The 15,906-nt window shown below is 35.1% G+C and overlaps 1 protein-coding gene across 1 annotated transcript in view; it reads right to left on the bottom strand.

The window, feature by feature from the left end:
• The window catches only part of Cadm2 (cell adhesion molecule 2), a 919,498-nt gene that overhangs the window by 206,372 nt on the left and 697,220 nt on the right, over nucleotides 1–15,906 (bottom strand). The window contains exon 2 of the mRNA XM_028756256.1: nucleotides 2,919–3,068. Within this exon, the coding sequence (XP_028612089.1) occupies nucleotides 2,919–3,068 (150 nt within the window). The remainder of the gene's footprint in view (nucleotides 1–2,918; nucleotides 3,069–15,906) is intronic.

Genomic DNA, 15,906 nt, shown 5'->3' with positions numbered 1-15,906 from the left:
TGGGGGTTGGTAGCTCGGCCTTTGCACTGTTCGTTTAAGAAAAGAACAGTGAATCACATATGTACTTCAAGAATTTATGTGATCAGTTGCATTATGTATTTTACAAAAGCCCAAAGATGGAAGAATATATAGGTAGATATTATAAGTGTACTCTGAGCTTTCCACACTGCATGTATATCCCTCAGAATAAGAGTTGCCTACTTGCAACTCTGCGGCTATTATATTACAAGTTGCTCTATTTATGACAGGAAAAATGCATTAGCTAAAAATACTCAGAATCAATTCCAGTTTTAGACGCTCTGAAAAGGATAACTTATAGAACCACAGGAAGGGAAGCCAGGGCAGTTAGTATAGATTTTTGTCTTTGTGCCTGAGGATGTGACCTGTCAATTGTAAATGTCAAATGTAAGTACACTCTCTTCATCCTGAAGACATATGGCATCCATTTAAAAGCAGAACTTTCTAGCATTCAACAGTGTGATGATCGAGCAACAATAGAGAGGTTTAATGTTATATTGCCCATGGTTAATAGTTGTGACAAATTTTCCTTTGGTAGTATTTTATACATTAAAAAAATCTACTGTCTGGGAGATGACTAAATTGATAAAGTGCTAAACTATCTTTAAATAAAATACAACCAAAACCACCACCATCGTCACCACCACCACCATCACCACCAAAACTGGTGTGGTGGTACCCATCTTATAATCCTGGTGCTGGAGAGGCAGAGACTAGTATATCCCACCAGCTCACTGGCTAGCTAGCCTAATTTATTTTGTGTGTTATAGGGCACTGAGAATGCTAAGTGTCAAAATAAGATAACAGTGTTCTTGAGCAATAATGCTTGAAACTGTCCTGTGGACTTGAAACAAGCTCTCACATACACATGTGCATCCACATGCACACATGCAGGCATGTATGCACACACACAACAGAGTCATATGTGAACATACACTATATAACATACATATAAAATGTACTCTTAAGCAATATTGTTTAATTCAAAGCAGGAATAGAAAAGGGAAATATTACTAAATTATATACTTTACCTTTGTTCAGATATGTACACAAAGATAAAGTGTAAGGTATGATTATATAACAATATACCATATTGAAGACTTACTATGCAAGTAAACAGTTCCTATAGACCTAACCTCAGACAGAAAAACTGTGATTAGCAAAGGAATAGTGGGTGCATGCCTTTATTACTCTGCATGGCTTGTCCCATTCATTGCTTGTATTGGAATGCATGTCTCACTGGAAAGAGGAAATTATTGTCCTCAATATTTGGTAAAACAAGATATTACAAGCTGCTGTAAAACTATTATGTACTGCAATATTTAGATATTTTATTAAAGCAGAATATTCTTGTGTGTGGATCTCATTCAATCTGTTGAAGACCTTGAGAGAAATTCTGAGCAACCCTGCTGGGAAGGCAGTTCTACTTTTAGGCACAGACTATAAAGGGACAATTCTTTGTTTCTGTAGCTCCACAGCCTGCCCTTAAATATTTTAAAACTGTCTTCCACCACAATCACATAAGATAGTTGCTCAAAAGGCAAGTCAACTATTCATTCATCTATTCTATTACTCCTCTCACCGGGGATTCTTAGATTGGGTTCTTTTGAAGTCTAGTACACACTCAATCTCTGAGCCATGTTTCAAATCCCTCTTCATATAATCTTAACTAACACAGAATCAAATCCATATCTGTGGATTTTCAAAAGTTACCATGTAACATGTTCTGTCCATTTACTTATTTGTCATCTATGCTATGTATCAGAGCAGAAACTCCAATTATTCTATTTTCTCCCAAATGCTAGTGCAGAGGCATTCAATATACTTCAACTTATTTAAGTTCATATTTAGCTAATGTTTCATTATATATTAAAAACTTAAACATCTTCAAAACTATTTTCTATTGATAACATTAAAGGCAGAAAAATCCCATAAATGTATATGTTAAGTGGAGTATGCATCTTTATTATAGTTTGTTTAGTCAAATTTGGATAGCTAAAAATTAAGCTAATTTTAGGTTTTCTTATTGTTATATGCAAAATTTCATATAAATATCAGAAGTAAAATGTATTAATTATGTAATATCTAAGTCATATTTTCTACCTTGTATAACACAAATTTATTTATAAATATTTCCATATTTTTTATTACATTTCATGAACTCATTGTTTTATTTACTGATATAATTGTGGATGGAAAATTAATAACATGACTTATTATTAGATGTTTGCTCAAGTTTCAGACTGTAGATTTCTTCACCACTAAAACATTCAAATCCTAATTTATGTTTTACCTAATTAGAAGCCTCCTTAAATAATTAATGGAGTCCAGGTCTACTTTCCTTCTATGTGCTTAAATAGAGTTTCTTAATGAATTTTTACTTTTTGAACATGGCTATAGTTATCCTTATTAGATAAATCATTTCATCATAAATCATTTATTAGATAAAGCATTAGATAAATCATAGTATTTTTCTTGCCGATGCAATTGTTGAGAATAAATCTGTAAGACAAAACTTTTTCCAATGAAAGAGTCCTTTAAACATGTAAAATAAAGTTCATAAAATAACAGTATCTTATCCAATATGAGAAAAAATTCATTCTACAAACAAGAACACTCCTAAAATGAAAGAATGTAGCATTCAGATGAGTGTGAGGAGCAGGCAGTGAAAGCATTTTGAAATAGAACTGAAGCTGTTTATTTTATTAGAAAGTTGACACAGGTTGTCTTTGGTGTTTATGACTTGCAAAGTAAAGTATTTAATATTTATCATGTTTAAGTACAAGCAGCAGCAGTTTAGTAATCAAAAGGAATAATTTGAATCATCTTAGGAAAATAAATTCATTATAATTAGGGTATTTCAGAACATGTTTAAAACATTTCTGAGAAAATATATTCACCTTTCTTGTCATCGAAGTATAGAGTCTGTTGAGCTGGATTTGACCACTGGAGGGAGGTGTTATCATTTTGATCAACTCTGCAGGTCAAAATTGCAGTTCCACCTTCAACAACCGTGACATTCTGAGTTAGTGGAAACTGCCCTTGGCTGCCTAAAAGGAGATTAAAGAAAATGTTGATTAAATGAAAGTTATAAAATGATTAATTTCCATGTTCTACATTGGACATCAGGATTTACTCAAAATAAAACTTAAGCTATGAAAGTTATATAAGACAAAATATAGAAAAGCAATTTGAAATCATTAGACCACCCTACTGGCACACCATTATGTTTTCTTTATATTTTATTCAATTTCTCAGAATATGTATCTCTCTTAGGCACTCATAAAGATATATTCCAATAGTAATACAATAATCTTTTCATTTCCCTTGGCCAAGAATTGGTTTTATGGTGGGAGACGGAATCATTGTTGGAGGTAAGGCAGGAAATGATGCTGCATGAATTAAGTTCTCTGCAGGATCCTAGGAAACACATAGAATACTTCCCTGGTAGCTTTTTATAATGTAGAACAAAGCTCATAATATATAAAAACCAGAAATTTAGAGTATATTTATGATAAGGGAAATGAAAAATGAATCCTACTTTACTGGGAAACCTTATAGAGCTTTTTCTAAAATGCAAAATGTTGGCAAAACAATGTGACTATTCTATAAAGAATACTCGTCCTGTAGAATATTTCTTGAAATATTTCAAAATCCTTGTGTGGTGGTATGCACTTGTATATAGTCTTAGCTACACTGAAAGCTGAAGGAGCCCCTGCATTCCAGGAGTTTGTAGTCAGCCTGACTAACAATAGTGATATATTTTCCCCAGAACCACAGCAAGTATACATACTCCAACATGTGTGTACATGCATATATGGTTATTACCTAAGGAGATATTTATGGCTGTTTTGTCAACATTTCTGTAATAATTATCTTTCTTTGTGATTAAGAAAATACATCTTCTTAAATTTTTAAATGAATTATCAATTTGTTTAGTGTCAATATACAACCAAGTTTTATAATAATTATTAATGCAATCTATGTAATAAATTTACCTAAGAAGTACACTTCTAATAATTTAAACAAAGTTACTCCACAAATATAACATTTCATTTCTGCACTGATCTGGACAAAAACTCTGTCAAATTTGATAACAAACCTTTGCAGAGATAAAAAAGGATGTACTAGAGTCAGGTTAAAATACTATTATGTGAGCAAGGTAGTTCATTAAGTCAAAATAATTTACATATTCAAGGACATTAGGATGGCTTAATCACACCCATGAAATGTATTTCTCTTTTCTGCTTTACTTTGTAATGATTCTATCATTATTGCAAGCACCACTTGAGGTTATATGGGAGCCATTGGCATAAAGAAGTTTATTACCAAGATGCCTGTTGATTGGCACCAGAAGAGACAAAAGGGCCTGAAGGGAAACATTTCTTTCCAGCATTAAATGACATGAGTACAGAGGTTCACGACCACATTCCATAATTAAGACTTTGGAGTATTAAAATCTTTTATCAGGAGCTTTACCTTTCTCTATGTCAACCCCTTCAAGTCACCATGACAACTCCCCAGGACACTTCCCATTAAGCTTTAAGATGAATTTTGAATTTGACATTGGAGTTTTGAATAATATATTCTTTGATAGTTTACTTGAAATTCACGAGGAAACATGGAGTGTATCATGTCTTCCACTCAGTGATGACCTCTAGCAGGAAGCACAGGGAACTATTGGTCTTGTAAAGTGAGGTGGAGCAAGAATCAAAACACCCAAACAAACAGGAGCTCAGACATAGAGACTAACTAGTTGCCTGGGATTATCATCTCATGAATATGGAGTTCAGTACAGTTTTAAGGTGCTTTTCTTCGATCTCCTGGTGCTAATAACATGCATACACTGAGCAATAAAGTCACCAGGGGTGACTCCAAGTATCACAACTGCTAATAAATATACATGGTTTGACTCAGATGATATTTTGACTAGCAACAAGTACATAAATAATACTGTATGCTTCTTTAAAGAATTCACGGAGAAAAGTTAGTGATGCTTGCCACAGTTTTATCTACTACATTTGCAGAATAATTTTCAAAATATCCCCATAAGAAAATATTATCCTTCTCATTTCACAGATGGATAAACTGACACTGGGAGGTTAAGTGATTTTTTTCTTTTCCCATGGTGAGACAAAGTCAATGAACCATTGGAAGTTTATTCTGAAAGTTCAACATTTCTTCTTCTCATTCCACAGTAGCTGCTGGGTCATAATAGCTGTGTTACCATTTCATGAAATGTGAATTTGACAACAAAAGGAGAAAAGCAAATAGTCATTTTTAACAATGAAATTAAAATTGTAAAATCAGATAAACGTCAGTATTTATTGTTTTTAACTGTTCTGTGCTAATATAAAAAACTAATTTTGATCAGTATGGTTGGTCCACAAAAACCCGGAAAAAGAGAGAGAGACAGAGAGAGAGAGACAGAGAGAGAGAGAGAGAGAGAGAGAGAGAGAGAGAGAGAGAGAGAGAGAGAAAGAAAGAAAGAAAGAAAGAAAGAAAGAAAGAAAGAAAGAAAGAAAGAAAGAAAAATTTAGGGGTTATCTCCATGCTAGGTTTTAATATACACCCACACACCTACATAAGGCCCTTCAAGGGTGGACATAGGACTGTGTCCCTCCAACTTCTCTCTGACGGTTTCTGACTTGAAGGTAGTATGATTTCAGTTCTCTCACTCTTGCAGTGTAAAATTCTTGAAAGTCGAATAATTTAGTTTTACAAATAGAGAGCAAACTCATGTGGCGAATCAACTAATCCTAAATACCCTTAGGATATGTGGTTTCTGAAATCAATTTAAAAGCCTGTGTGGCAGGCAGTCAAACTTCTTCTTAGAGGTCTGAATTGCCATTTACTTCTTCTTCTTCTAACCAGGATAGAATACTGAGTCACTATGACCTTTCTCTTTTTAACCCCTGGTGACTCAACTTTGCCTTTAAATTTCAGGACATTTTTCCAAAGAAGTTTCCCCAATTGAAAAATTTAACATCAGGCAAAGTGAGCAATGCATCCTGAGTGCATTTATTATGTGCATATGATGTGAGGCATACTACTTCCTCCTCATTCATGCATTCACATTTGCAAGATGGATAGAGGAAGAGAAACTTGCTAATGAACCAGCAAGGTAACCTCAAATCTGAGAAAAACTGATATGAAGGGAGAGGAAACCTGATTCAGTCAGCACTTATTTCAATTTACTCAACCAGGTTGGAGCAGACTATTCTTCCATTTTGTTCATAACTTACTAATTCCTCTCTTTGTACTGAATTCATATTTTTAGTTGAATTAGTTTCTATTAACTTCCTTAACTCTAAACTAATTATTAGGTAGCCTGACAGAAAACCAAGTAAGTTGCTCACAAACATTCTCCTTTCTCTTTATTCTTTCAGACTCAACCCCCCAGTCTCACACCCAGGGCTGCAACAAAACATCAGCTACAGCCTTCTGTCCACTCAGACCACATCTCCTGTGATTCCCACAGGACATCATCTTCTAACTTTCCTCCCCCAACTTGTGGCTGTATCCTACCCTGAAACTCCAGCAGGCACCCAACATTAACCCAAGGGCTGCTCCTCCTAGGGTAACCAGTAGGCTGAAGACAGACTCATAGCTCTCCTGCTGCTCTTGAGATCCAGTCTCTCCTTTTCCAGTCTTTCCCCAGCTCTGTAGATGGAAACCTGCTGAGGTTTCCCTTCCTTTCCTGACTCTATCCATAAGGGATCACAAAAACTTTCTCCTCCAAACTTCCTTCCCCCAACTCATCCAAGTATCCCAGCCTAAAGTTCTCCCCCAAGCCCCCAACCTCCCCGTAGGAATTCCCAGTGAACACACCGGTTAAGCAGGCCAAGAAATTAGGCAACATAAGACACTGGCCAACACACTCTCCAAAAATCCAGAAAGGAAACAGAAACTATGAAACAAAACACCAACACCAATTCATGATAAAAATCCTGTAGATATTAGGGAGACAAGGAACACACCTAAGCATAATAAAGACAGTTTACAGCAAGCCTATAGTCTAATTAAATGGAAATAAATTCAAAGCAATTTCAATAAATCAGGAACAAGATAAAGTTGTCCACTCTCTCCCTATCTATTCAATATAGTACTTGCATTCTTAACTAGACCAGTAAGACGACTGAAGGAGATCAACGGGATACAAATTGGAATGGAAAAAAATCAAAGTATTGTTATTTGCAGGTGATATGCAAGTATATATATAATTGACCCTAAATTTTCCTCCAGGGAACTTTTACATTTGATAAACACTCAGCAAAGTAGCTGGAAACAAAATTAACTCATAAAAAAATCAGTAGTCCTCTACTAGTGACAAACAGACTGAGAAAGAAATCAAGGGAGTAATGGCCTCAAATAATGTATAATATTTATGGTCACTCTACCCAAGCAAGTGAAAGAATTGTATGATAAAATCTTCAAGTCCTTGAAGAAAGAAATTAAAAAGATATCAGTAGATCGAAAAATCTCTCATGCTTATGGATGTGTAAGATTAGTATAGCAAAAATGTATAGGCAACCAAATCAATCTACAGATTTAGTGCAATCCCCATCAAAGGTTTAGCAAAATTCTTTATGTATTTCTGAGAGACAATGCCCAAATTTGTATAGAAAAACAAAAACCAAAAACGAGCAACCAAACAAAGACTGAATAACTAAAACAATTCTAAATAATAAAAAGGCTGTTAAAGGTCTTATCATTCATTATTTCAAGTTTTACTTTAGAGATATAGACATCCATGTAAGTCAAGTTTTACTATAGGGATAACATCATATTGACACAAAACAACCATACATATCAATGAAATAAAATTAAAGACCTAGAGATAAATGCACACACCTATGGACACCTGATTTTCTATAAAGAAACAAAAAATACACATGAGGTAAAAGATTTTCAACAAATGGTGCTTGTCAAACTGAGTGTCTGCTTGTAGAAAAATACAAATAGATCCATATGTATCACCAAAGTCTAGCCCAGGTGGAGCAAAGACCTCAATATAAAACCAGATACACTGAACTTGTTAGAACAGAAAGTAAGAAATATCCTTGAACTCATTGGCACAATAGAAGGCTTCCTGAACTGAACACCAATAATATAAGCAATAAAGTCAACAATTTGTAAGTGGGACCTGATAAAGCTGAAAAGTTTCTGAAAGTCAAAGAACATAGTCATGCGACAAGTGACAGCCTACCGAATGGGTAAAGATTTTTACCAATTCCCCATTCAACAGAGGACTTACATCCAAAATATATAAAGAAGTCATGAAACTAAACATCAAAACAAAACAAATAATCCAATTAAAAATTAAGTACAACTTTATACAGAATTCTTGGTGGAAAAAACTCAAATGCTGAGGAACACTTAGAAATGTTAAATATCCTTAGCCCCTCAGGCTTATGCAAATCAAAACTACTTGGAGATAGATTACATTTTACATCTGTCTGAATGGCTAAGAACAAAAATCACAAATGAGAGCTCATACTGGTGAAGATATGGAATAAAGGAAACATTCCTCTATTGCTGATTGAAGTGCAAACTTTTACAGCCACTATGGATAGACACCAATATATGTCCTCAGACATTAAGGAATCAGTATACCTTAAGATTCAGCTATGCCACTCTCAGGCACATACCCAAAGGACAGTCCATCCTACCACAAGGATACTTTCTCAATCATGGTCATTGGGGCTTTAATCATAATAGACCTAGAAATAAGCTAAATAACCGTGAACAGAAAAATAGACTTTAAAAGTTGTGATTAATTTATACAATGTGGTATTCCTCAGAGACGTGGTTCTGAACGTTTTTCCCCAGAGCGGGTGGTGTGGACAGAAATGTGGAGCGCTAGACTTCATTTACCCTGCATGAGGGAAGCACCTATATTCCACTCAGCAGGTGGGAAAACTCAATCTAAAATGAGAGGCTGAAGCTGGATTCCCTGACTCCAAAGTGTCCACTCACTGCTGGAAACCACGCAGAGGAATCAGGAATGGTGGGTTGTAGATGAGGAGTCCGGGGCCTGGGGATTCTAAACTCCTGGATATCATCGAGATGCTACTGAGTCACAGGGGTTGGAAACGGAGTTGGACCCACAGGCTGAGGTAGGGCAGGGGTAGGAGGGTGGGGGTCTCAGACTCCTGTACACCCAGTCCCAGAGAAGCCCAGGGCTTAAGGGATGGAGAACTAGCTCAGCAGTGGCTAGTCCAGGAGCACAGAGGACCTTCTGCAGGAGAAGTAGATGGTACAGTTCTATAGACAATGGGTTTCTCCGTGTTGTTTACAGTGGTTCTTGATGAGAGACAGTTCTTGGTTCCAAAGCAAGCCTACCGGAGTCTATATCAAGTCCTCTACATATATTTTATAGCTACTAGCTTAGTATTTAACGGAACTTCTAACTGAGAGAATAAGTGGGTCTCTCACTCTTGTGCCTGCTCTTTGGACATTTTTCCTCCTGTTGAGTGGTTGTGTCAACCTTCAGTATGGTAAATTTTCCTTCGTGTTATTCTATTTTACTTTGTCTTATTTGACTATTATCTCTTTCAAGTTTGTTCTTTATTGCCAGACAGAAATAGAATGTATCTGGAGGAGAAATAAATGGGGATGAACTGGGAGGAATAGGGGGAAGAGAAACAAGAATCAAGATATGTTGTTTGAGAGAGGAATCAATTTTCAGTGAAAGAAAAATAATGTAAATGATTAAAGACTTTGGTAGCAGTGTATTTTACCTGTATAACATTCTGTGTTTTAAAGGGTATCTCCCAAGGAGATGCTCAACTGCCAAAGTGAGTATGTTTTCTTAGCACACTGGCTGTCCTATGAAGGATAGCTGGTGAGAGTAGAATGACCTAGATGTAATTCCGACGTGCTAAGCTAAGCTTGCTTATGGTCACATCAAGGTGGAAATGTATAGACTTCTACTTCACTAAAATAAGTGGACATATATATCACAAATGGCATATTGGCAAAATACCATGAGGCACATTTTAGTTCTTTTGAAACATTATGAGGAGTATAGGTAAGTATATTGAAGTAATGACTAAGAACAGATACATTGAACACTATTACAGCCTGAGAATGGAGCAGAAAATAATAGAGAAAAGATTGTACAAAATGTATACACTAGAAAATGGGGGAAAAAGTATACATTTCATAACTATTCAGTAAGTGAAAGCCTCACTTCAGCTTTGTTTGATGGATGGATCACTTTGATTTTGAAATTCTGTTCTTTTTCCTTGTCTCACTACCCATTTTCATTTCATTTCATTTCTTTTCTTTAGTTTTGTAATCTCCCCTCACCTATCAGACACTGCCAATAGATATAGAAAATACAGGGAATTTAATGGGTCATGCTCATTATAGACATAATTCCAGGTGCAGTTGATGAATTCATGATTTAATCTGCAAAGGTAATCTTGGCATCATCTACACCATGAAAATTAGGTGTCTGGTACATGGAAACTTTAAAACATGTACGCTCTCTTATAGCCATAAAGATGGAAGTATGATTTTCAAATTTTCTCTTTTAAGCACTCTTTGCTTACTTATAAACTCGTAATGGACTAAACGGAATATAAATGTGATTCTTTAAGTATGATTTTAAAAGAGTATAGTTTACAGTCCAGCATTTTAAAGACCTATGCCAGTCCTCACACCTCCCCTAAGCAAGTGAAAATGTATTTGAAATTCAGTTTAAGCATAATGAGTGTGAACTGACTCAGTGCAGCTTCTGAGGTTCCATGGGATCCAACTCTCACCACTCTGAGCTCAATGACATAAGCTGGTAGCTTGCAATTGACCATGGAGGGAATATTTTCACTGTAGAAATTGGCAAACACTACAGGCCGATAATTTTCCCCACAGAGAAAGTTGTTAAATATTTACAGCATACCACTGAAAGTCATCATCGCTGTCTCTAGTTACAACAACTGCGTAGCTTTTCCACTTGGATTTTGATGCCTTTAACCCATCATCACACTAATTAAAAATTTCAAAACAGGTTCCAATTGCCCTCTCCTCCTTGTCTAATGAGGTTGAAGTGCTAGATTTTTCTAGACTTTCCAGCTTATGTCACCCTACCATCCGTGGTTATAAACTTTTACTAGATTACAAATATAAATTGCTAACGCCCATCTAAGAGACGAACTTAAAAGGAGTAATTCATATACTGAAATCTCAAATTTTCTTCATATCTTGACATAGCAGACCAAGTAAATTCTCTAGATTTTTATTTCTCCAATGTTTCTATCTGTTACAAAGGAACCTCAAGCTAAAGCAGAAATAAATGAAGCCTTTTCTCCTATTGACCTGAGTTATTTAAAAGCTGTCCCATACTCACAAGTTTTCACCTCCCTTTAGTATCAGACCACAAAAATAAGTAGCACATGATCACACAGGACACAAAGTAGCCAGTTCTTAAATAATAGACACTGTAGTTTGGTTATGAGACTGCTATGGACCATGAGAACAAAGAAGCATGAAGAAAATACAGGAGTTAATAGAGTAGGCAGAAAAAAGATGCATGTTTTAACACTGATCCCCAAACACGCCTGCACTCCCACAAACAATACACTCCCAGCTTTGCTATCTCTTCAATGCCTGAGTGGAAACGATGGTTTTCTTCATCTCTTCCTGAGCTAGAGATTAAGCATAGACTACAAAAGTGTACCAGTATACTCTCTGCATGACTGCCTCCTCTATGAGAGCAATAGCCACCTGAGACAGTCCTAGACAGACAGAATGAGGCTGGGCTTTGTACTGTGGAGAAGGAATGAGTAACAGTCAGTGATTTATAAGGACATATGATCAAATTTGGGGGGCAAATTAACAGTAATTTAGGATCTTTCATTATATTTCTCTTCCTGAAAATGAGGAAGACTCTTTACAAGAAGCATCCATACTTAAAACATAAATACCACAAAACAAAAAGAAGACAAGGGAATATGAAAACGTGCAGATTTTCAATAAAAATGTGTCAAAATCCCCAGGTATAAAATGACCTGTAATTTAACCCTTTCATTTGAAAGTATGGTTAGATGCTCCTATATCTGCTAAATTTATTTGTACAGTTATCTAACTCCGAAAAAGAGCTGCCTCTGGAGTTAAATGGCACATGTAATTTTTCAGTTTGTTTAAAAAATACTTTCTTTTCTCTCAGAAACATAATTAAATGCAAAATGCATTCCTTGTGTTGAGGCTCTTATTGGTTGCAAGAAGCACAAATGCCAAGTGGATCAGTACACGTAAAATATGCTAATTGTTGTGAAATATGAAGCCAGCAAAAAAAAAAAAACAGAAAGAAATAGGCTGTGCACTCTACAGTGATGTGCAATGCAGATCTAGTCTTGTTTAGCTTTTTCCTTCACGTTATTCTCATCTCCTGGTCTTTCTCTCTCTCCCTCTCTATCTCTCTATCTCTCTTTCCTCTCTCTCTCTCTCTCTCTCTTTCCCCTCTTACTTCTCCAACCTTTCTTTCCTCTCTATTTTGTCTCTCTACCTCTATTTTCTCTTCTCTCAACTAGTTTAGGGAGTATTTAAATAAAGAATGTGCATTTTACAAAGTTCAAGATCACTCATGTTTCCTAAATTAGAGTCTAAAAATACATCTAAGTGCACACACACAGCATGTTATTACTTCCACTAAATTACCAAAGGCTTTCGAAACAAATAACCTTCTAATGTGAAAGTCGTGGCTCAGTGGTTTCGTGGACTGAAACACATTGCATACTGAAGTCTGTTAGATGGCAAAACACTAATGTCATGAAGGCAGGTTTACAATTCCCAGGGGAACTGCAGTGAATGCTCTATCATGTGAGACAGGAAATTGGAAGGAAAAATTAAGACTGATAACTAAGTGCCAATTGGTTCTCCTTTGGTGTAACCCTCTCTTCTTTCACATACTTACAGAGGTTTTACTTGTCATCTTGTTTTCTCTTTTCTGCTTTGTTTTCTAAATTCTAAATTTTAGAAAATTCCTAAAATCTGTTGGCTGTATCTTATTTTTCTTTGAGTCGACTTCATTTTTTTTTTCTTTTTCTGCATTCAACTTTCCATTTAGGGTATAACACCTGGTCTCCATCTTCTGTGCCATCCCTCATCCCAGCCACTGTGGAGCATGGCCATCAGACCATGCTGCCTGCCAGTTTCCATAGAGACAGGATGCACATTGGAGACCCATGTTCCATTACAACTGCCAGACCAAAGCCAGGAAGAGACAAAGCTGGCGGGCAGTGGGTCTTACAAGGCCAGGAAAGGTTGGAGAGGCTTTTTCTTCCTGATATCGAAGCAGAACAGTGCCAAACTGGCAGCTTCAGGAGTTACAATCCTGTAGACCAGATCCTGGGGTTCACGGTGGCCATTGTGAGCATCACACTCTGATACCAACCCAGAGAGCAGAAGCTTCAGCATACCCAAAGCTTGGACCTCACCCCTTGTTGGCTCTGATTCGTGACAAAAGGCTCTTTCAGATTTACAGTGGCACCTGCAGCGCAGCTCTGGAGGCACAGAATTCATAACTCTCCTCTAAAAACTCCCTGTATGTCTCTTTTCCGGAATGTGAGATGAGTTTTCTAGGTTATTCATTCATAGCAAACTTTAGGACTTATGGGAAACCACATCTCCAATTTATCCATAGAATAACTATGACTCGGTGATCCTATATAAACTACGTAGTAAATACTGTAACCTTCTTAGAGAATTCACATCAAAGTTGTTCTGTCTACATAAAAAATTTTATAGCCTATTTTATTAATTTTATTATTCAGTATTATCACTAAATCCATGTATTCTTAATTACATATATTTTTAAATTTTTAAGTATTTATGGATCTCTAAGAAACTTATATAAATGTTTTCTGTTCTTATATATAGACTGTAGTTCATTAGCCTATATTTTAATATCATTTGACTATTTAAAAATTGAATACTTTTTTTAAAGTTACATCTAATAAAGTCAGTTTTCCTCTGGAGAGACAAAAATGGGTGTGTTATAATCATCTAAAATTGCATTTCCTTGGCAGAAAATTCAATCAGAATCTAAAGGAATAGTAAGGTTGCAAACATATTTGTTTGCTAAGGTACGTCTGGGAAGGTTCATATATTAAGAAAAATAAATAATATTAAATTTAATATATTTTGAATATCAAATACAACAGAAATTTCCACTACTAGTTATATTTTTAGAAGAGATATAAAATTTAAAGTACAGGAAAATAATTAAATATTAAAATATTAATTTATAATATAAAACTAATACACATCTACATAAAATACATCAGCAAAATAAGATAAAGATAATGGGACAAATTACAAATAAAGATATATTAGATTTTTAATCTGGTGTTGTTGTTTTTCTTACTTTAAACAGCAAACAAGGTTTATTAGATTTAATTAATTATAGCCTGAGTTTTAAGTACTAGTTATTCAGTACTAGTTATCTATATTCAGGAGATATTATTCTTTAGGATTATCAGATATTTTATACATTTCTGAAAAATATTAAGTAATATTGACATTGACTCTATATTAATACTGTTTTTGTTATTCTCTGTACTAAATATAAGTAATTTCTTTAAAACAATCAATATACCTATTTATGCTTGAAAGAGCCTTTATATATCTTTTTGTATAATATTTCTGTAAATTTTGAATTGCGAAAAAAATAATAAAAATATTTGTAAAACATATAAAATGTACATGTTTTAATGAATAATTTCAATTCACATTAAGGACCTAAACTATAATTGTAATGCAATGTTTTCTGAATATAAATTTAATATTTTAGTGGAATTTTTCAATAAAATGTTCTTCAATTACATGAATTCATTTGTCAGAGCTATGACAGTTTACCTCCCATGGAGATGACTTGAATGGATCACCTAGAAATGATAGTTATCCATTCAGAACTGTCAATGAAAACAAAGCGGCAAAATCGAGAAGACAAATACTGAAAGAAGTACCCAGCTGAGGAATGGTAACATTTCAACTTATTATCAGCTTTCAAGTAAAAGCTAACAATTTGAAAGTAGCCTTAGGGCAAGTATAGTGCAGAGCCAGCTCTGTTCCACCAGCAACTATAGATCAGAGCCAAAAGGCTGGCGGTTGAAGAACTGAAAGGAAAGATTCACACAACAAACAAAGGGAAACAAAAGCCAATGAGCTTGATGCCCAATGAGAGGCAGCTGGGGGTGAGACTAGGAAGGATGGCCCAGCCAGACCTCATGAACCTTATCATGTTATAAAGATCTCACCTTTACTCACTAAGCTACTTGTATACAATGTAAAGCTATCAAGAGAAGTAGTGTGATTCACTCACATTCCCAGAAAACACGTTTTCTACTTACTGTTAACTCAGTATAAAAGAACTTGATTGTGCACATGAATCATTGTGAAAGTTGAACATAATATCAAGAACTATATTTGAATTATATCAGAGAGTTCATTAAAACTTTGTAAAGGTGAGAAGCCTTCATTAGTTTGTTGTTGTTTTGATTTATTCGGTAGATAACTTTCTGATAAATGCTTAGCTGTGTTTCATTGTCTTGAACTTTTACTAAAACACCATTGTCTTTCATATACCCACCCACATTTATTATCTTTTTTATAAAGAAACAAACGCATATTTCCACTCTAAATGCCATGAACATTTTAATTTTCTTGTTACTAACAATGATAAATCTTCATTTTATTGCCAATTTTTGTCTGCAATACATTTTTGGGGTGATGTGCATGTATCACACTTCAAATATGAAGCCTGAGTGCAACTTGTAGGAGTCAGTTCTGTCCTCCCTCCATGTGTGGGCTCCAGGGATTGAGTTTAAGCTTTGGGACTTAGTGGAATAACAACTTTTGTTAATTTTTATTTTATATTTTATA

Source organism: Grammomys surdaster, unplaced genomic scaffold, assembly GCF_004785775.1.
Source record: "Grammomys surdaster isolate TR1022 unplaced genomic scaffold, NIH_TR_1.0 126115, whole genome shotgun sequence".
Classification (NCBI taxonomy): Eukaryota; Metazoa; Chordata; class Mammalia; order Rodentia; family Muridae; genus Grammomys; species Grammomys surdaster.
The sequence above is the reverse complement of the archived record's forward strand: the minus strand, read 5'-3'. Positions and strand labels throughout refer to the sequence as shown.